This window comes from Panthera pardus, unplaced genomic scaffold (assembly GCF_024362965.1).
Source record: "Panthera pardus isolate Hobbes unplaced genomic scaffold, ASM2436296v1 HiC_scaffold_11, whole genome shotgun sequence".
Taxonomy (NCBI): domain Eukaryota; kingdom Metazoa; phylum Chordata; class Mammalia; order Carnivora; family Felidae; genus Panthera; species Panthera pardus.
In genome coordinates, this window is record NW_026526666.1 from 10,144,527 (window position 1) to 10,164,690 (window position 20,164).

At 40.6% G+C, this 20,164-nt stretch overlaps 2 protein-coding genes across 11 annotated transcripts in view; one reads left to right on the plus strand and one right to left on the minus strand.

The window, feature by feature from the left end:
- PHTF1 (putative homeodomain transcription factor 1) overlaps positions 1–17,118 on the plus strand; it is a 93,815-nt gene extending 76,697 nt beyond the window's left edge. For 2 of the 8 annotated variants that reach the window (XR_008418055.1, XR_002082261.2), the window contains 2 exons: positions 9,097–9,207; positions 11,576–17,118. The gene's annotated coding sequence lies outside the window, so the exon portion shown is untranslated. The remainder of the gene's footprint in view (positions 1–9,096; positions 9,208–11,575) is intronic. The other 6 variants (XR_008418062.1, XR_002082262.2, XR_008418060.1 and 3 more) reach the window with 5 other exon arrangements.
- MAGI3 (membrane associated guanylate kinase, WW and PDZ domain containing 3) overlaps positions 11,646–20,164 on the minus strand; it is a 246,433-nt gene continuing 237,914 nt past the window's right edge. For 2 of the 3 annotated variants that reach the window (XM_053891021.1, XM_019457884.2), the window contains 2 exons: positions 14,779–14,917; positions 11,646–13,246 (listed from right to left, as the gene is read on the minus strand). In XM_053891021.1, coding sequence (XP_053746996.1) covers positions 12,126–13,246; positions 14,779–14,917 — 1,260 coding nt within the window. In that variant the 3' untranslated portion in view covers positions 11,646–12,125. Of the gene's footprint in view, positions 13,247–13,864; positions 13,956–14,778; positions 14,918–20,164 lie in introns of all 3 variants that reach the window. The other variant, XM_019457885.2, reaches the window with a different exon arrangement.

The window sequence follows — 20,164 nt, forward strand, 5'->3', positions numbered from 1 at the left end:
GTAAAACCCCAGTAGTGTGATTGCTGGATCATAGGGTAGTTCTATTTTTAATGTTTTGAGGAATGTCCATACTGTTTACCACAATGCCTGTACCAGTTTGCATTCCTCCCAACAGTGCAGAAGGGTTCCTTTTTCTCCACATCCTCACCAAAACCTCTTGTTTCTTGCGTTGTTGATTTTTGCCATTCTGACGGGTGTGAGGTGTTATTGTGGTTTTGATTTCCATTTCCCTGATGATAAGTGATGATGATCTTTTCATGTACGTGTTGGCTGTCTGTGTGTCTTCTTTGGAGAATGTCTGTTCACGTCTTCACATTTTTAATTGGATTATTTGTTTTTTGGGTGTTGTGTTTTATAAGTTCTTTATTTTGTATACTAACCTTTAATTGGCTATCTTATTTACAAATATTTTCTCTCATCTGTAGATTGTCTTTTAGATTTGATTGTTTCCTTCACTGTACAGAAGCTTTTTATTTTGATATAGTCCCAATGGTTTCTTTCTTTTTTTTTTTTTTTTTTTTTTTTTTTTTTTTTTTTTTTTGCTTTTGTTTCTCTTGCCTCAGGAGATATATCTAGAAGATGCTGCTACAGCTGATGTCAAAGAATTTACTCCTTGTGTTTTCTTCTAGGATTTTTATGGTTTCAGGTCTCATGTTTAAGTCTTTAATCCATTTTGAATTAATTTTTGTGTATGGTATAATAAAGAGGTCCAGTTTCATTCTTTTGCATGTACTGTCCAGTTTCCCAACACCATTTGTTGAAGAGACTTTCTTTTTCTCATTGGATATTGTTTCCTGCTTTGTCAAAGATTAATTCACCATATGACTTTGGGTTTATTTCTGGGTTTTCTATTCTGTTGATTTATGTGTTTGTTTTTGTGCCAGTACCATACTGTTTTGATCACTGTAGCTTTGTAATACAATTGAATCCTGGAATTGTGATGCCTCCAGCTTTGCTTTTCTCTTTCAAGATTGCTTAGGCTATTTGGGGTCTTTTGTGGTTCCATACAAATTTTAGGATTGTTTGTTCTAGTTCTGTGAAAAATGCTGTTGGTGTTTTGATAGGGGTTGCATTAAATGTGTAGATTGCTCTGGGTAGTGTAGATTTTAACAATATTTCTTCTGGGGCGCCTGGGTGGCTCAGTCGGTTAAGTGTCCGACTTCAGCTCAGGTCACGATCTCACGGTCTGTGGGTTCGAGCCCCGCGTCGGGCTCTGGGCTGATGGCTCAGAGCCTGGAGCCTGCTTCTGATTCTGTGTCTCCCTCTCTCTCTGCCCCTCTCCCGTTCATGCTCTGTCTCTCTCTGTCTCAAAAATAAACGTTAAAAAAAAAATTTAAAAAAAAACAACAAAAAAACCAGTATTTCTTCTTCCAGTTTATGAGCATGGAATGTCTTTCCATTATTTTGTATCTTCAGTTTCTTTCATCAGTGTTTTATAGTTTTCAGAGTATAAGTCTTTCACCTCTTTGTTTAGGTTTATTCCTAGTTATCTTACTTGGTGCAGTTGTAAATGTGATTGTTTTCTTAATTTCTCTTCCTGCTGCTTCATTAGTAGTGTACAGAAAAAACATATTTCTGTACATTGATTTTGTATCCTGTGACTTTACTGAATTCACTGATCATTTCTAGCATTTTTTGTGGAGTCTTTTGGGTTTTCTACATAGATTATCGTATCATCTGCAGATAGTGGAAGTTTTACTTGTTCCTTACCGATTTGGATGCCTTTTATTTCTTTTTGTTGTCTAATTGCTATGGCTAGGACTTTCAGTACTATATTAAATAAAAGTGGTGAAAGTGGATATCCCTGTCTTGTTCCTGACCTGAGGGTAAAGGCTGTCAGTTTGTCCTCATTGAGGGTGATGTTAGCTGTGGGTTTTTCATAGATGGCCTTTATCATGTTGAGGTATGTTCCCTCGAAACTATTTTGTGGAGGGTTTTTATCATTAATGAATGTTATATTTTGTCAAATGCTTCTTCTGCATTTATTGAAATGATCATATGGTTCTTATCCTTTCTCTTACTGATATGACATATAACAGTGATTGATATGCAAATATTGGACCACTCTTGCAACCCAAGAATCTATCTCCCTTGATCGTGGTGAATAATTTTTTTAACGTATTGTTGGATTTGGTTTGCTAGTATTTTGTTAAGGATTTTTACATTTGTGTTCATCAGAGATATTGGCCTGTAGTGTTCTTTTTTTGTGGTGTCTTTGGCTTTGGTATCAGAGTCATGCTGGCCTCAGAATGAATTTGGAAGTTTTCCTTCTTTTTCTACTTTTTGGAATAGTTTGAAAAGAATGGGTCTTACCTCTTTAAATGTATGGTAGAATTAGCCTGTGAAGCCATCTAGTCTTGGACTTTTGTTCAGGTGGGAGGTTTTTGATGACTGATTCAATTTCTTTGCTAGTAATTGGTCTGCTCAAATTTCCTATTTTTTTTCCTGTTTCAGTTTTGGTAGGCTATATGTTTCTAGGAATTTATCAATTTCTTCTAGGTTATCTAATTTGTTGGCATATAGTTTTTGATAATATTCTCTCAAAATTATTTATATTTCTGTGTTTGTTTTGTTATTTCTGCTCTCAGTTATGATTTTATTTTGGTCCTTTCTTTGTTTTTCTTGGTAAGTCTGGCTAGAAGTTTATCAATTTTACTGATTTTTTTTTTTTTTTCAAAGAATCAGTTCCTGGTTTCATTGATTTGTTCTATTGTTTCTGTACTTTCTGTATCATTTATTCCTGTTCTGACCTTTATTATTTCCTTACTGTTGTTTTAGGCTTTGTTTGTTGCTCTTCTTGTGGCAGGCCTGGATTTCTATAAACTTTTGCTTTTGCTACATCCCAAGGGTTTTGAACCATTGTGTTTCATTTTCATTTGTTTCCCATGTACTTTTTTAAAAAATTAATTAATTTATGTTTTAATTTACATCCAAATTAGTTAACATATAGTGCAACAATGATTTCAGGAGTAGATTCCTTAGTGCCCCTTATCCATTTAGCCCATCCCCCCTCCCACAATCCCTCCAGTAACCCTCAGTTTGTTCTCCATATTTATGAGTCTCTTCTGTTTTGTCTCCCTCCCTGTTTTTATATTATTTTTGTTTCCCTTCCCTTCTGTTCATCTGTTTTGTCTCTTAAAGTCCTCATATGAGTGAAGTCATATGATTGTTGTCTTTCTCTGACTAATTTCACTTAGCATAATACCCTCCAGTTCCATCTACATAGTTGCAAATGGCAAGATTTCATTCTTTTTGATTGCCGAGTAATATTCCATCGTATATATACACCACATCTTTATCCATTCATCCATTAGTGAACATTTGGGCTCTTTCCATACCTTGGCTATTGTTGATAGTGCTGCTATAAACATTGGGGTGTATGTGTCCCTTTGAAATAGCACACATGTATCCTTTGGATAAATACCTAGTAGTGCAAATGCTGGGTTGTAGGGTAGTTCTATTTTTAGTTTTTTGAGAAACCTCCATACTGTTTTCCAGAGTGACTGCACTAGCTTGTATTCCCATCCCATGTACTTTTTAATTTCTTCTTTTCCTAGTTGACCCATTCATTTATTTAGTAGCCTGTTATTTAATCTCCATGTATTTGTGGTCTTTCCAGATTTTTCTTGTGGTTGGCTTCTAGTTTCTTAGCACTGTGGTCAGAAAAGATGCATGGTATGACTTTCATTCATTCATTCATTCATTCATTCAAATCCAAGTTAACACACAGTGTAATAATGATTTCAGGAATAGAATTTAGTGATTCATCACTTACATATAACACCCAGTGCTCATCCTAGCAAGTATCCTCCTTAATGCCCCTTGCCCATTTAGTCCATCCCCCTGCCCCCCCCACAACAGCCCTGTAGCAACCCTCAGTTTGTTCTCTTGTATTTAAGAGTCTCTTATGGTTTGTCTTTCTCTCTCTGTTTTTATATTATTTTTGCTCAGTTTTGTATCTTAAATTTCACATAAGAGGGAAATCATATGATAGTTGTCTTTTTCTGACTGATTTTGCTTAGCATAATACACTCTAGTTCCATCCATGTTGTTGCAAATGGCAGGATTTCATTCTTTTTTATTGCTGAGTAATATTTCACTGTGTGTGTGTGTGTGTGTGTGTGTGTGTGTGTGTAGCTAACATGGTATGACTTTGATCTTTTTGAATTTTTGAGGTTTTGTGGCCTAATACGTGACCTGTTGTGGAGAATGTTCCATGTGTACTTGTGAAGGATGTGTATGTTGCTGTTTTAGGATGGAATGTTCTGAATATATCTGTTAAATCCATCTGGTTCAAGGTGTCATTCAAAGCCATTGTTTTCTGTTTACATCATGTCCATTGTTGTAGGTGGGGTATTAAACTTCCCTACTATTATTGTGTTATTACTGATTAGTTCCTTTATGTTTCTTAGTAACTATTTTATGTATTTGGGTGCTCTCATGTTGGGTGCATAAGTATTTACAATTGTTTTATCTTCTTGTTGGATTGTCCCCTTTATTATTATATAGTGCCGTCTTTGTCTCTTATAGCCTTTGTTTTAAAGTCTATTTTGTCCGTAGGTCACCTGGGTGGCTCATTTGGTTAAGCATCCAACTTTGGCTCAGGTCATGTACTCACGGGTCGTGAGTTCAAGCCCCACATTGGGCTGTCTGCTGTCTGTGTGGATCCTGCTTGAGATCCTCTGTCTCCCTCTCTCTGCTCCTTCCCCACATGCTCACACTCTCTCTCTCAAAAATAAACATTAAAAAAAATTTTAAGGGGTGCCTGGGTGGCTTGGTAGGTTAAGCATCTGACTTTGGCTCATGTCATGATCTTACAGTTTGTGGGTTTGAGCCCTGCATTGGGCTCACTGCTATCAGCACAGAGCCTACTTTGGATCCTCTGTTCCCTCCTCTCTCTGCCCCTCTCCCACTCATATTCACTCCCTCTCCCGCTCTCTCTTTTCTCTCAAAAATAAATAAAACATTTAAAACAGTCTATTTTGTCCAATATAAATATTGCTACTCCAGCTTTCTTCTGATATCCATTAGGATGATAAAGATTTCTCCGTCACCTCACTTTCAATCTATAGGTGTCTGTAGGTCTAAAATGAGTGTCTTATGGGCAGCATATAGATCAGTCTTGTTTTGTTTTTTTTTTCCATTCTGTCACCCTGTGTCTTTGGTTGCAGCATTTGGTCCATTTACATTCAAAGTAATTGTTGATAAGTATGTATTTGTGGTCATTTTGTTTTTTGGTTGTTTCTGAAGGTTTTCACTGATCCTTTCTTATGTTTCTTTCTTTTGTGTTTTGCTGGTTTTCTTTAGTGATAGATATATTTGGATTTCTTTCTCTTTATTCATTGCATGTTTATTACTGGGTTTTCATATATGGTTACCATTAGGTTTGTATGTAATATCTTCTATATTAAGTTGCTGGTCATTTAAGTTTGAATGCATTCTTCTCTCCCCACGTTAGATATATTATGCCATATTTTACATCCTTTTATTTTGTAGTTACTTGACGGGTTTTTTTTTTACTGAAATACTCATTTTTACTAATTTTGTGTTTTCGACTTCATACTGTCATTTCTGGTCCTTCCACTCAAAGAGTAACCTTTAGTATTTGTTGCAGAACTGGTTTACTAGTCATGAACTCCTTAAGATTTTTGTCTATCCAGGAAACTTTTTATGTCTCCTTCTGAATGGTGCCTTGTTGGATAGAGTATTCTTGGCTTCCAGTTTTTTCAATTCAGCACTTTGCCTGTAATCATGCCACTCCTTTCTGGTTTGGAAAGTTCTGCTAAAAAAAATCCACTGAATCTTTTGGGACTTCTCTTGTAAGTTATTAACTTCTTTTGTCTTGTTGCTTTTAATATTTTTTTCTTTATTATTTTGTCATTTTAATTACATTATGTCTTGGTGTGGATCTTCTTTTTTTAAATTTTGTTGGGCGTTCTCTGTGCATCCTAGATCTGGATATCTGTTTCCTTCTCTAGATTAGGTGAGTTTTCAGCAATTATTTCTTCAAATAAATTCTTTGTGTCCCCCCCCCCCCCTTTATTTTCTCTCTTCTTCTAAGACTCTTATAATATGAATGTTATTATGTTTGATGAAGTCACTGACTCATTTTGTATATTTGTGTAATTCTTTTTCCCTCATTTTTGTTCAGTTTGATTACTTTCCATTACTCTCTCTTCTAGGTCATTAATTTGTTCCTCTGTTTCTTCCATCCTGTTCATTCCATCATGCATTTTTCTCACTTTGTTTTTTGAGCTCTGTATCTCTGTTATATTCCTTATCTCTGTTAATAGTCTGACTGATGCCCACCACTCTTTTCTCAAGTCCAGAGAGTATCTTTATGATCACTGCTTTAAATTCTCTATCAGGCATGTTTTATGTATGTTTCACTTATATCTCAGGCCATGATCTTGTGCTCTTCTTTCATTTGGGACACATTCCTGTGTCTTCTCATTTTATGTGAGTCTCTGTGCCTATTTGTGCACGTTAGCAATGTCAGCTACATCTCATGTTCTTTTTTTTTTAATGTTTTTATTTATTTTTGAGAGACAGCATGAGTAGAGGAGGGGCAGAGAGAGGGGGACACAGAATCTGAAGCAGGCTCCAGGCTCCAAGCCATCAGCATAGAGCCTGATGCAGGGCTGAAACTCATAAACCATGAGATCATGACCTTTAGTCGAAGTTGGATGCTTAACCGACTGAGCCACCCAGGCGCCCCAGCTACATCTCATGTTCTTGAGAGTAAAGGCTTAATGAGGAAGAGGTCCTATAGTACCTTGCATTGTATTGTATCCTGTACCCCAAGACCTGGTGCTTCTGAGAGTATCTCTAACATGTACTGTGTGTGCTCTGTTATTGTGTTCTTGCCACTTTATCCTTCAGGCCAATTGTCTGCAAAGGCTGTCTTAGGCTTTTGTGGGCAGTGTTTGATCCCTGGCCTTAATGTGGCGAGTTTTAACTCGGTGTACTTTGGCCTGCTTGTGAAATGAGAGCTGTTGCCGCCACCACCAGAACCAAGGCTCCACAAACCTCCCAGCTGGGGAGACATGGTGTGGGCAGGGGTTTGGGCCAGCGTTCTGAGGGAGGGGGCTGCTGTGCTGTGACTGAGGCACATGTGACTAGTAGGGGCGGTTCCACAAAAGCTTGAGGGGCTTGGACTAAGTAAGGCCTAGTAGCTCAATCCCCCTGGTTGCCAGAACCAGGTGCTCCAAGGGTGTTTCCAGTGTGGGCTGCCTGTGCCCTCTTACTGTGATGAGGTTGCAGTGGCTGCAGGCATGCAGGTGGGTGGGGCTGCCCTCTCCTACCAGGCTGGCTGCAGGCAACGATTGTGGGTGTGCTAGTAGGTGGGACTGGCACCTCCTTCCTCCCTAGGACAAGATTTGCTTTGGATGAGTGCCGGTCCTGGCTGGGACTCCCTGCTGGGTGTGGCAGGGGAGTGTTTGCTTTGGCGGGGTGCCAGCCAGGATGCACACGTTGGGTGGGGCAGGTCTGCAGGTGGAATGCTCGGGTGGGGCTGGTGGTGCCAACCAGGCAGATGGAGTGCGTCAGGGCTGGTGCCTGCCAGTGCTGGGCCAGCTAGGCTGAGGAGGGCAAAAAAAAAATGGTGTCTGCCAGTACTTCCATTCCAGAGAAGTTTCCTACAGATCCCTGCTCCTCTAGCACATGCTTTAAAATTGGGCAGTAAATCTTTAAGTATAACCTAGACACTTTACAAACTGCTGCCTCTGTGCTGGTTCTGAGCAAATGAAATTGTAAGGGCCCTTTAAGAGCAGAGTCTTTGTTTCCTGTAGCCCTTTAGCTGTCCCCTAGTTAAGGCCTGCTGATTTTCAAAGTTCCTAGAGTTGCAAAGCCAGAAGTTATGGGAGGCTCATCTTCCCAGGACAGATTCCCAGGGCTGGGGCAGGGGTGCCTGATGTGGGGCTTGAACCCCTCCCTTTTCATGAAGACATCTGTGCCCGTGCTCTCCCTCCCCAACCTGTGGGTCACCCCGCCGGGGTTTGGTTCCTGATGGGGCATCTCTTCCCCTCCTACCCTTCTCGATGTGGTTTTTTCTTTCTCTCTCTAGCTGTGGAAGAGAGATTTTGTGAGTCGTCAGGTCATTTTCAGGGTGAGTCACACCATATGTAGTTGCAGCCTTGGTGTGTCCATGGGAGGAAGGGAGGATCTTCCCAGTTCACGGCATTCCCTCTCTCCTGCTCTCATTTTTTGCCTACTTGTCCCTTCCCACTAGAGTGTAAACCTCTTAAGGCAGGGGCTTTATTTTTTGTCCACTCCTAGGTCCCCAGAATGCAAACCAGTACCTGCTGCCATAATTAGGTGCTCCATATAAATGTTTAGACCGAAGGAGTAGACCTCAAGTAACTTCACCTTCATGTAGCTTTTCTCCCATTAGGGTGGAAGAGTTGTAACTTCATGGCTCTCCTACCCTCAGGGATTCACTGATCTGTGTATAATTTCTAGAAACTTGGGCTTTTGTTTTGATCCCAAAAAAGGAGTGAGATCTAATATACTTTGGTAATATTTGGCTGTTACCGAGAAACCGAGATGTAAAAACAGGACTAGATTAGGCCATTTATACATTTAATAGGAATAGCAGTAACCATAATAAGGTTGAGAAAAACCCGTTCCCTTAGTAATCTGTATCGGGAAAAACTATCCTTCTTAAAATTGCTATGGAGGTATAACCTGAAGTTTCCTAAATGCACGTTATAGCTCATGTTTAATATAAGCTAAACTCTTTGTACAGTTGAATAACCAAATTCTTGCCTAATTGGTGTATGGTTTTCTTTACTGTCAGAGAGATACAAAAATTCTAAATACCACAGGGCCCCACAAAGTATAAGCGTATATGTCTTTGTATTTTTGGTTCATTGTATTTAGAGGCAAGTGGACTTGTGCACGGTAAAAATAACACTCTTCCAAATTACTTACTTTTGAAATGTTTTAGAGCTACACCTTCCTAGTGGGCCAAATGGGTCTCATTCCCAACATGGTGTGTGATTTGGGATTATTGAGAAGTAAATTCATTAAACTGAATCTCATGTGCACACGTACTGACTAGTTTACTCATCTAAAGTCATCCTTTGCTTCTTGCAGTTCTTGGTGCCCCTTTGAATAATGAAGTTTGAATTTCACAAATGTGCAGTAATTCTATACCTTTCCTGCAGCATGCCTGAGCTTATAAACTGTGATAAGGTATTACTCAAGGTAACAAATGGCTGTTTATTCAGGACAAAATAAGCCTCTTGATTTGTGTATTTGCTAATAATAGTGCTGCCTGACTTGAATGCAAACACTGTAAAATAGACAAATTCCCAAAGGATTCTCTGTCAAAATTATAGGTTTAGGCTAAACTAAAGCACTTGGCTATGTTTTCATATTTTTAATGTATCTGAGAGAAAGATTCAGAGTTCTCGAGTGGTCAGAATCCCACTCTTCACAGAAGGCAACAATGAAAACAGATCCAAGTCATTGGATCTCTTAAACGAATTCAGTTAACTACAGCAAAGATTGCAGAGTTCATGTAATAACCACGGCATGCTTTAAACAGATCACTGTACTGCTGGTAAACCTTAATAACATGACCAGTGAAGAGCTGTCTAAATACATAAATCTGTTACTGTTTAAAACACCTAGAGAGTTCCTAGGAATCGGAGCATGCTAGGATGATGTCAGAAGTTGCTCTCATGTATCCACACCAGACTGAAACATCACATTTTGTTTTGGGGACAAAAGTCACAGCACATTTTGGGGACAAAAGTCCCCATTTCTACCAGTGTTCTGTAGTTCCGGGGGCACACTATGGATTAAACTTCAGCTTAAACACATCTTTGTGGAGGTGATTAGTCAAATTGTTACACAGTTCAATTTGAATATTCCTTGCTTTCATAAAACCATATTCTCTGCATGCTGGTCATACTAAAATGCACAGAAAAAGACCAGTCTTTTTCTCTCCCTGACGGTATAAAAGATTTTGGGGGATAGACAGCAAATTATTTATGCAAAGCTATTTTCTTTACAATGACGAGGCACAGTGATATTTACCTCAAGCCCATTTCAAGGTTTACATACGGATGAAAGGCAGCCATACAGGTAAAATCATCATTATGAGTCTCCCTGATTTGTAGCATTTTGAATGTTCATTACTTGGGGGGGGAACACAATCTATTTGAGGACTCAGACTGTGATGGGAATCCACTCCACAAAGAAAGCAATATTAAATAAACCCGACAGTAAAAGAAATGCAGGTCATAAACAGTTTTTTGTTTTTGTTTTTTTAATATCTATATAAAAAATAACGAGCGATTTACAGATCTCTTTCTCTAATCAGAACCTCAAGTGTATATATAAAGGTACTGTACAATATATAAACATTTACAACCAGTACATCCATATTTTGCTTAGCATTCCAAGGCCACATTGCTAAGTCAGTATATAATCAGTACAGTGACAGGTTACTTAGGAAGGAAAGAGCCACGTCAGACTGACAACAGAGGACATCAAAGTTATGTCACAGTTAACAATAAAAATAGGATCTTTATCACTAATTGTGGACTATTGGGAAAATAAATCATTTCTGTGGTACTAAATTCTTAGCATTTATCAAGCCTCCTAATTTTTCTCTATTCAAGTAGTTACAATAGATGGGTAAATATAGTTCTGGATGAAAGGGGATTTCAAACTCTCACTCTGGGAAGCATGTCTCAGCTACAGGGGCAGATTCTGTTGTTACATTAAAGACTTTCACAGTCGAACTCTAAGAGGAAACGACCTGGACATAACGTGTTTCACAATAACAAGATGAACCCAGGTGACAGAACAGGGGTGTTCAAATACCCCATAAAATGGTTTTGTTCTGAGACTGTTCCTTTATTTATAGTCGCTACTGAATGCTGCTTCAGGGGACTGAAAAACCTGGGTCTATCTTACGGAGTTAAGAACGGTCTCTACCTCCCAACAAACATCTTTCACTAGACTTTTAGAAAGAACTCCGAAAATGTGTACAAGCTAAGCAAATGTTTAGTCTCCCTTTCTTGCTTTTTAAATAAGTTAATGTAGCTAGAAATTAAAATACGATCTAGCACGTTCTGTCTACCGCCATGTCTATCCTCTTGCCGAGCAGGGCTCACGCAGGTTCTGCCTCTGAACACCTGAACTTGTATGGCTGCCACCAGATTGTTTCGTGATGGAGTCCCTCACAATCTGTCTGGTTTTTGGACTCTCCAGATATGTACTATGTATTAACAATTAATGAATTAGTAGTAGGTCCAACCCAAATATCCGGAAACAGAAATGTGGTGGCTCTTCTCTGAACAGCCGTGAGCACTATTTCCACAGGCTGCTTTCTGGTTTCATAACGAAATAACTGAAGGAAAGGGGTGACCTGAGACGCTAAGACTGCATCAGGGCTGGGTCACACAGCAGGTGAGCTCTCCAGTGCTGAAAGTACACGGTCTCATTTTGAACATTCAATTGTTAAGTGGTATCTTGAAAGTTACTCAGAATACCTTATGCAGCCGAATTAAAATCCGGAAGAAAGTGTCGATATTTGACTACATTTTGTTTTTCTTTTCAGTAGTGATGTTTTGGAGTTGCATTTTTAAACCGGGCCTGGGCCATCACCAGTAGCTGTTAGAAGAGGCAACCGCCATCTTTAATGACGAGCTAACAATCCCTTCTTCTGCAAGGACTCAAATATTTCTCTCTGTAAACATGCAGCATGCTATTGAGGATATCAACTTCCAAGCCAAACCTAGTTTTTTCATTACTGTGGAATTATCTGAGTGAGACGGATACAACACACGTGATACAGTAGATAACTTGGCACAGATATAAAGTGAGTTGTGACCACACTGTGTGCACATCAGCATGGACACTCACGGCGACGGGCCGGGGCACCCGAGCCGGGCATGTCGGATGAGCGCGCGGGAGGGCAGCCAGCCGGGGGACGGTTGGTCCTTAGCAGTCCTGAAGGCCCTTCATGCAGCCTGGGTAACTTGATGTTCAGAGTAAAATGTGTGTGTTTCAGAATTTCTGAAAAAAAAAAAATGACTTTTGTTTTTGAAAAATGCCGCTTTTTAGAAAGGAAAAATTACGACTTGTTTTTCTTTGTTTTATACCAAAGGTCACAGCCGTTTCTCGGCCACACCAGTAGTGCCTGTGGCTTTATTTGCACTTGGCACCTTCCAGGGCCCTGGAGTGATTGGTGTTTTCCTAACGGGAGAAGCGCTCTCAGGTTGGAACCCTCCACCCTCTCTGTTTTTGTCGGCTGCCTCTTGTTCTTTTCCTCGGGGGTCTTCCATTCTGTTTAAAACCATCCTTTCTTCAGGGTCCTGCTTCAGCTTTTCTGATTTTTTGACATTTTCTCCTGTTTTCTCCTTGCTAGAACTTGTCTCTCCCACGGTGGCCTTCTTTCCTTCTTCCTGCTCAGACTCTGGTCTACTAGCAGTGTTACTAGTCTTTTTGGGCGGAAGAGACTTTTCATCCGTTCTCTTGCTTCTTTTCTCTGGGGACCTTGTTCTGTTTTTCCCAGACTGGCTCTGCTTTGTGTCTTTCCTGGCAGCACCTGATCCTTCCCTGCCGTCCGAGATCTGCTCAGCACCGTCCCTAGCGCGGCCCCCTCCTCTCTGACTCTCAGACTCTAGTCCTCTGGCTTCAGTATTTGGTCGGCCTTTGCTGCCTTCAGTCTTTTGCTGCTTCTTTGGGCTTGAAGATCGTCCTCTGCTTTTTCCACAGTGATCCTGCCCAGAACCTGCCCTGCTGCCGGTCTGACCACTTTTACTGTCCCCTTTCCTGGGGCTGAGGGACCGGTCTCTGGGTCTTCTCTTGGGGTCAGTGGTGGGAGGACTGGGAATCTTGTCCGAACGTTCTTCTGCATGTCGGCTGGCTGGCTTCCTGGGACTAGCAGATCTACCTCTTTGTGTAACGCCAGTTTCTACTTTTAAGAGATTTTTCTTGTCACCATGCCCATGACTGCCGGGTGGATCCCTTTTATTCACATTTTTCTGGAGAAAAGAGTGCTGCTTTTTATCAGGCTGATTTTCATTTAAAGTGCTTTTCTTTTCAGGCACACCGCCCTTTAATTCCTCTGTCTTTTCACATATCTGAGCTCTCATTAAAGATTCTTCAGTTACTGGCATGGGGGACCCCTCAAATACGGAAGCAGAATGTGACGCTGGGGGAAATGGTGACTGCTCATCATAAATCACATTTGAAGACGAAGGATTATTATTAATATCCCAATCACCTACAAAAAGTGATTTGAGGGGAACATTATTAAATTTTAGAATTACAACAAATAGGGACAGTAAATTTTGAACTTTGACAGCCATTCGAATTGCACTGACTGCTTAAATAGCCTGAGTACGAATATTTCATAAATAAAATTTATGTACATTACCATCTCTATAAAATTAGATTACATAGACAGCTGTACTTGTGCACGAAGGGTGGGTTGTTTAAATGTACCCAAAATAACAGTAGTCATTTTTCCAGTTTATAATTAATTACATAATATATGATATATAAAGTCTTCCTAAGTAGTAAAGCCCAATAAAAAACTTAGAAGAAATAAATAATAAAATTGGACCGAATTACTTGGTCCAAGAAGCTTACTAATTTGGCTGTCATCAAAGGATAGAGCTTATGGATATGCCAAAATCACTAATCAAGGACACCCGACTGAGGTAACCAGAATGAGGTTCGTGGGCATTTACAAATAATTTTCTTGCATTAAGCTGTCAAATTTAATGTCAAAAGGAAACTGAAAAGTGCAGAAGATAGAAAGAGATGTATTTAATAGCATCATTTTTAATTAAAAAGAAAAAAAAAAGAAGGAAGTGATTTACAAGACATGCAAATTTACCAAGTCTTTTTAAGGAAAGACCAAGAAAAGCCCTGAAAGCCTTAATGTTGCTCAGGTTTCACGTAGGAGCACAGACCGGAAGGAGCCAAACCTGAAGAAGGAAGAGAAAAGGCCTAGGACTATGTAAAAAAAAAAAAAAAAAACCACAGCGCAGTTAGCAAAGATGTCATTGGGAACGTATGGTTTACAAGCAGATGGTGGAAGGTAATAACAGAGAATTATAGGCTGGAAGGGGACCGCAGGAGGTCACGTCTCTACTTGTCCCTCAGAAGCTCTACGGGGTCGGGCGGGGGTGCAGAAACTAGAAGGGACAAGTCCTGGTGGTGCGGTACTCTATCTAGGCCAGTGCTCTCAGTTAAAACATGATGTTCAAATCCTGTGGTATTTCAAAAACATACAACGCAACCAAGGAACCTGAAGCCCAGTGCAGGAGAACAGACAGTCCCATCCACCTCCCTGATGCCAGGTAGGGTCAGAGCAACTTGTTCTCCACAAGGGACCAGAGAAGCCTAAAGTCCTTCTACTCTTCATTGAGAGAAACTTCTCTTCCATTAAGGGAGTAGATCTTACAATGAGGAAGTAAGTGGCATTTGAAGAGATTTCAAACGTTTTTCATGACATTTAAATCACTTGCCTCTGACGTCCTTGTTTTTTTTACAAGCACGTTTCTCTATAAAAGCAACTTACAAGTTTTCTATTGAAATTGCTTAACATATTCCATCCCAACACAAATCACGCCTGAAGCCGCTTACTTGGTAATAGTCTAATAACCCTGCTGTGTAAGTAGCTTTCGATGGTTCTGGTGTTTACCTTTGAACTAGCCAGCAAAATATCTAGCCCCTTCAAACAGACATTCTTTTTCTGTCATTGCCCCCTCCGTAACTTTTCAGCTCTAGGTGAGAGCCTTTCCTTACCGTGGTCAGGTATCAGGCCAGTCCCTGGCCTCAAAAGTAGAAGAACTTTATTCCCACCAGCCTGAATGAGTTCAATCGCTCGAGTATGCGTGATACCTTGTGTAGGTTCCCCATTGATTTCAACGATCTGGTCACCAACCTAGAGAGGGAACATTCACAGGAACAACATGAAACTATGCATCCTCCTTCGATTCTGCTCTGTCCACTCGACAGCCGCTCAACCTTACTGACTCATTTGCAAACCGTCTAACTTGTACACGGTGCTGTGTCATTGCTAAAGCTGATGGGCGGATGGATGACTGCAGTGGGAAGAGACAGCGTCCAGATTTATTTGCTCCGTAGAAATCCTACAGGAGAAAGTCGCATGTGAGGAGGAAACAGGATCCGGGCACCTTGAAATCACAAATGAGATCTGGAGTTTTCAACCAAAAGAGAAGTGCCAGGGGAGGTGAGGTCTCTATGATCCACATGATGCCACAGGGCTGGGTCTGAATGACCCACTAGGAAGAGTACTTTCCAAGACGCATTGAATCTGGAATTTATTTTCTAAAACCCGGGCTGGTGGCTCCTCATCGTGGAAGCCTTTCCTGGCCTCCACGGAGAACTGCCCCCTCCCCTTCACGTTGCCAGCACAGCCTGTAGATGTATGAGGCACTAGATGAATGAAATGTTCGGAGATAAAAACTTCAGCTTGGAGAATATATCCATATGAATACTGATTTAAAACCGGTAACGGGCGTATGCTCGTGACTTCAGTGTAAAATAATTTCCCTAGGTGACATAAAACCAGGGACCAGAATGAGATGCCTCACTACCTCTGCTATTTACTAGAAATGCTGTCTAGGTATTTCAGAAGAAAAGGGGGAAACATGGATACGTCAAGTGTCACTTTTGCAAAAGGACCTGATGAAAGATAACGATGGTAGTGATTTTAAAATACATTTCAGCAGCGCCCGGGTGGCTTAGTCAAGTGTCTGACTCCTGATTTCAGCTCATAGTTGGTAAGATCGAGCCCCAAGTTGGGCTCTGTGCTGACAGCATGGAGCCTGCTTGGGATTTTCTCACTCTGCCCCTCCCCAACTCAAGTGCACGTGCTCTCTCTCAAAATAAATAAAAAAATGTTTCAAGGTGACAAGCAGAGGCTTGTTTGGCTTTAAAAGAGATAAACCGAGGGGTGCCTGGGTGACTCAGTCGGTTAAGTGTCCAATTTCAGTTCAGGTCATGATCTCGTGGTTTGTGAGTTCGAGCCCCACATCAGGCTCCATATTGACAGCTCAGAGCCTGGAGCCTGCTTCGCATTCTGTGTCTCTCTCTCTCTCTCTCTCTCTCTCTCTCTGCCCCTCCCCTACCCCGACCCTGTCTCTCTCTCAAAAATAGACATTAAAAAAATCAAAACAGCGAACAATGGAAAACTACTGACATTCCAAACAGCTCAAAAATTTGTAAGAGCTTACGAAAACAATCCAGAAATAACAACAGAAGGTGACTCAATAATTATTTAACAGAAGCTGGTAGGAAAGTCTGTAGCCACAGATACAGCGAAGTCCAGTGGCCAGGAAGCAGGGCCTTGGAGTCATAATGTCTGTGGTTCACCCCTGGCTCCACCTCCAGCCGGCGGAGGGTCTCATTTTCCTCTCTGTGAAATGGGGACAATATTAGTACCCACCTCCTGGGGTCTGGGCGGGGATTTAATGAGATAAAACCTGGTGACACACCAAACACAAGCAGATGTTCCTTTTCAAGTTATCTACTTCCTGGTTTTCCCCCAAAGGACTTCAAGTGCATCAGGAGGAAGATTTACCCGAGCCCGTCCCCCACTGTATACACGGCAAAACATGTCAACTATGAAAAAGAAAACAGATTAAAAGGTTTTGTTGCATATTTATGGAAAAAAAGAAAGGAATCTCTTGAATAATTGGAGGGTATGACAAGATAAGTGGACTTAACATAGAAAAAACTTAAAAAAAAAACTAACCAAAATAAGATAATAAACATAATAGGATGGAAAAAAGTAAACAGAATAAAAATACTTATATCCAGAATATATGAGATAAAAGCTAATACCCAGATTTCCCTTAATAAGTGATTGAAGAAAAATAATTTGTATGAGGAAATAAATACAAATGACAAGTGACAAATCAGTCCTGCTGATTAATGAGACAAATGGAAATTAAGGTAGACGGTATTCGGAGCGTGCTTTGGGCGTATCTTGTAAAACATGACTGAGGTTTCCCTTAATTGCAGTCACATTCTTTGGCTTAACTTCAGTGTCCTAAGCTGCATATTTCTGATTCTTTCGGTACAACGAATAAATTGCAATAAAGCTTGTAATTGAACAGATTTGCCACCAGGTGTCATTTTTGTTTAACTTTAAAACTACATTGCGGGAAGGAGACTAGAACCCCATGGCTTTCAAATTTGTGACAGGCCCTCAGAGCAGGGAAGAGTCCTCGACTGGTCTATACAAAGCCGCAGACAAAAAAATGGCACTTGTGAGAGGGAAACGTGAACATTCTTTGAAAATTCTGTTGTTTAAAATGAAGAATACATCTTTTGATAAATAGAATAACAGTTCAAGTTTGTGTTACTGAAAAATGAAATTATGGGGGACAGAGGAGAGGAGAGAGAAAGCAAAAAAAGGAACAAAGGAGAATAGGAGAACCAAAGGAAGAAAAATTATGCTCCTCAAAAAAGTTACTCTGTCAACCACAGCCACTACAGTTTATATTAAAATTACACAATGTTTCTAGCACATTGCTTACATTCTCTTAGAAGGCGCTGAGAACCTCTATACTTTCCTGGAACAATCTAATCCAGAAAGGCATGAGCCGTGGCCTGACGTGAAAACACCCGGGCTGGGCTCACAGGACCAAAGATCTGGGCCACACCACGGCCGTCACAGGCTGAGTGAGGCCAGCAAGGGACTTAGTCTCCCAGAGCCTCAGTTTTACATCTATAAGTGGGGAAAATGCCACCTACCTTAAAGGGTTTTTGTGGGGCTAAAACTAAGTGAAAACACATGTTACCTGGAAGACGACAGACGACATTCTCTAAATCTGATTCTGTCCTGCAGTAAAGATCTAACTAAATCTGACACTATTGCCGAATGTGAGACTTTCCCACTCAGCTGATCTCATTGCCTTTGCCCAGAACACCTTTTTCTGTCCTCCTCAGATCTCGACCAGATTTACGGATGGCTTAGGACTCACTAAATGTACAGATGCCCCTGATTCTCAGCGTTTTTCCATCTGTATCACAGGCTCCCATTTTCTTTTTTTCCTGAATGACACTATTACATTGCCTGCTAACTACTTCATCTATCTCATGTCCTGTCTACCCAGTAATAAGTTTTGGGAGCTGATTTTGAAAAAAAAAAAAAACAATTCTCATTAGTATTTGTCATCCATTCTACACTTCCAACAAATGTCTACAGAGCATCTAGTATGAATATTCAGGCCCCAGATCAGGACTGAAGATACTGGAGGGGTGCCTGGGTGGCTCAGTTGGTTGAGTGTCTGACTCTTGATTTCGGCTCAGGTCATGATCCCAGGATCGTGGGATCAAGCCCCGCGTTGGGCTCTTTACTGGGCAAGGAGCCTGCTTGAGATTCTCCCTCCCCCCACCCCCCTTTCTCTCTCTGTCTCTGCCCCACTCTCCTGCTTGCACTCTCTCTAAAAATAAAAGGACTGAAAATACTGAAATAAATACTAGGCACAGGACACAAAGTACAGATATCAGCCTAACAAAGAGAGGGAGGAGAGAAGGGAGGCAGGAGGATGGGGCTGAAAGGGATGCCCAGGTCGCCCCACAGTGTGAGTTTGCTGGAGATAAACTCTCATCATTTGGGCGGTGGCACCAGAGTAAGCTGTCATTAGTACAAAGCAGCCATGATCCTTAGCAAGTCAAGATTTTGATAATTTAGTAGCCAGAGAAAGAATTCTCTGAAAAGCTGATTTCTTAGAGTTTACAACAAACCTGGGCATGGTAGTAATAGCTCCCTTTCAAACATCAGATCTTACTTTTGAAATGAGAGTTGATTTAACCCTGAAAGTCCGAAGCTCCCATTCATTTGGAAAGAATGACATGTTTTAGAAACAGACTTTGTCTGCTGTAAGGCCTGTTTGCCTTTTATTTGTTTTGTGAGATTAGTGCATCTGAGGGTTATATTTGGAACCAACTTTTGAAAATTATATCTTAGTTTTTGGGGCTCCTGGGTGGCTCAGTCATGATCTCGCAGTTGGTGAGTTCGAGCCCCGCAACAGCTCAGAGCCTGGAGCCTGCTTCAGATTCTGTGTCTCCCTCTCTCTCTACCCCTTCCCTGCTCATGCTCTGTTTCTGTCTCAAAAATAAACATTAAAAAAATTTTTAAAAAAACTTTAAAAACTATATCCTAGTTTTTTGTTTGATTGGTTTTTTTGTGACAATACAATGGGAGATTTTTTTTAAAAACTGGCAGATTTAAAGTATACCCAGATTTAAAAAAAAAAAAAAAAAAAAAGGGGGGGGAAGAAAAAAGACCAAGCTCTCTCTACTGAAATCCTAACCCACTTTCTAATGCCACCCATTCTCCGCTCATATGAAATCTCCACTCATAGCCACTCATACTCCCCGCCTTTTGATCTTGTGCACAGGTCTGGTCATTTGAAGAGGGGTGGGGTCTTATTTGGCTTAGGGCTACTACCCCTTCTCCCAGTTCATTCAGTTCTCACTCATAAAGCTTTGGGTAAAGCAGACACTTGACACATGTTTACAAAATGAGTCATGGGAACGGGGCAGTGATGTGGAAAATTCAGAACTGCAATCATTATTAGAATATACCATCTGATTAAAAAAAATTATCTTCCCAGATGCCAACTGGTGGCAGAGGGAGGAAGTCCAAAGTTCTCTTGAGTAGTAGGGGGGAGGCTGTCTGGAATTTAAAATTTAATGTACATTAAATGTAAAATCTAATGTATAAACTAACGGGATGCCAGTGGGCTATTTTTTTAAAAAATTGAAGCCAGCACACGTCCCCTCTGTAAGATTCCTCTTTAAGTAATGTTCAGAGAAAGAGGGAAAATACCTTATGTGCAGACCCATAAACAATCTGGCCTGCAGTTGCCCTGTCCAAAGCTAGTGTTTCAGAATTGAGGGCAACTATGATGGATCACGACCCATGCGGATTCTAGTCTTTCAGATCATAGTAAAAGTTGGGAGAGTCATGCTTTTTGATCTCTGGCTACCTCTGTAGGGTAGCTAGGAGGAAAAAAAAAAAAATCCTGGGCCTATTATTTCTGGAAAGAAGTTGAAGATTCTGTTTTATCCTGGCTTTTCCAAGACTTTTAATAAGATGAAAAGTATATTTTATTTATGAGTCCATTTGCCCTCAAATGTGGATGATGTCAGT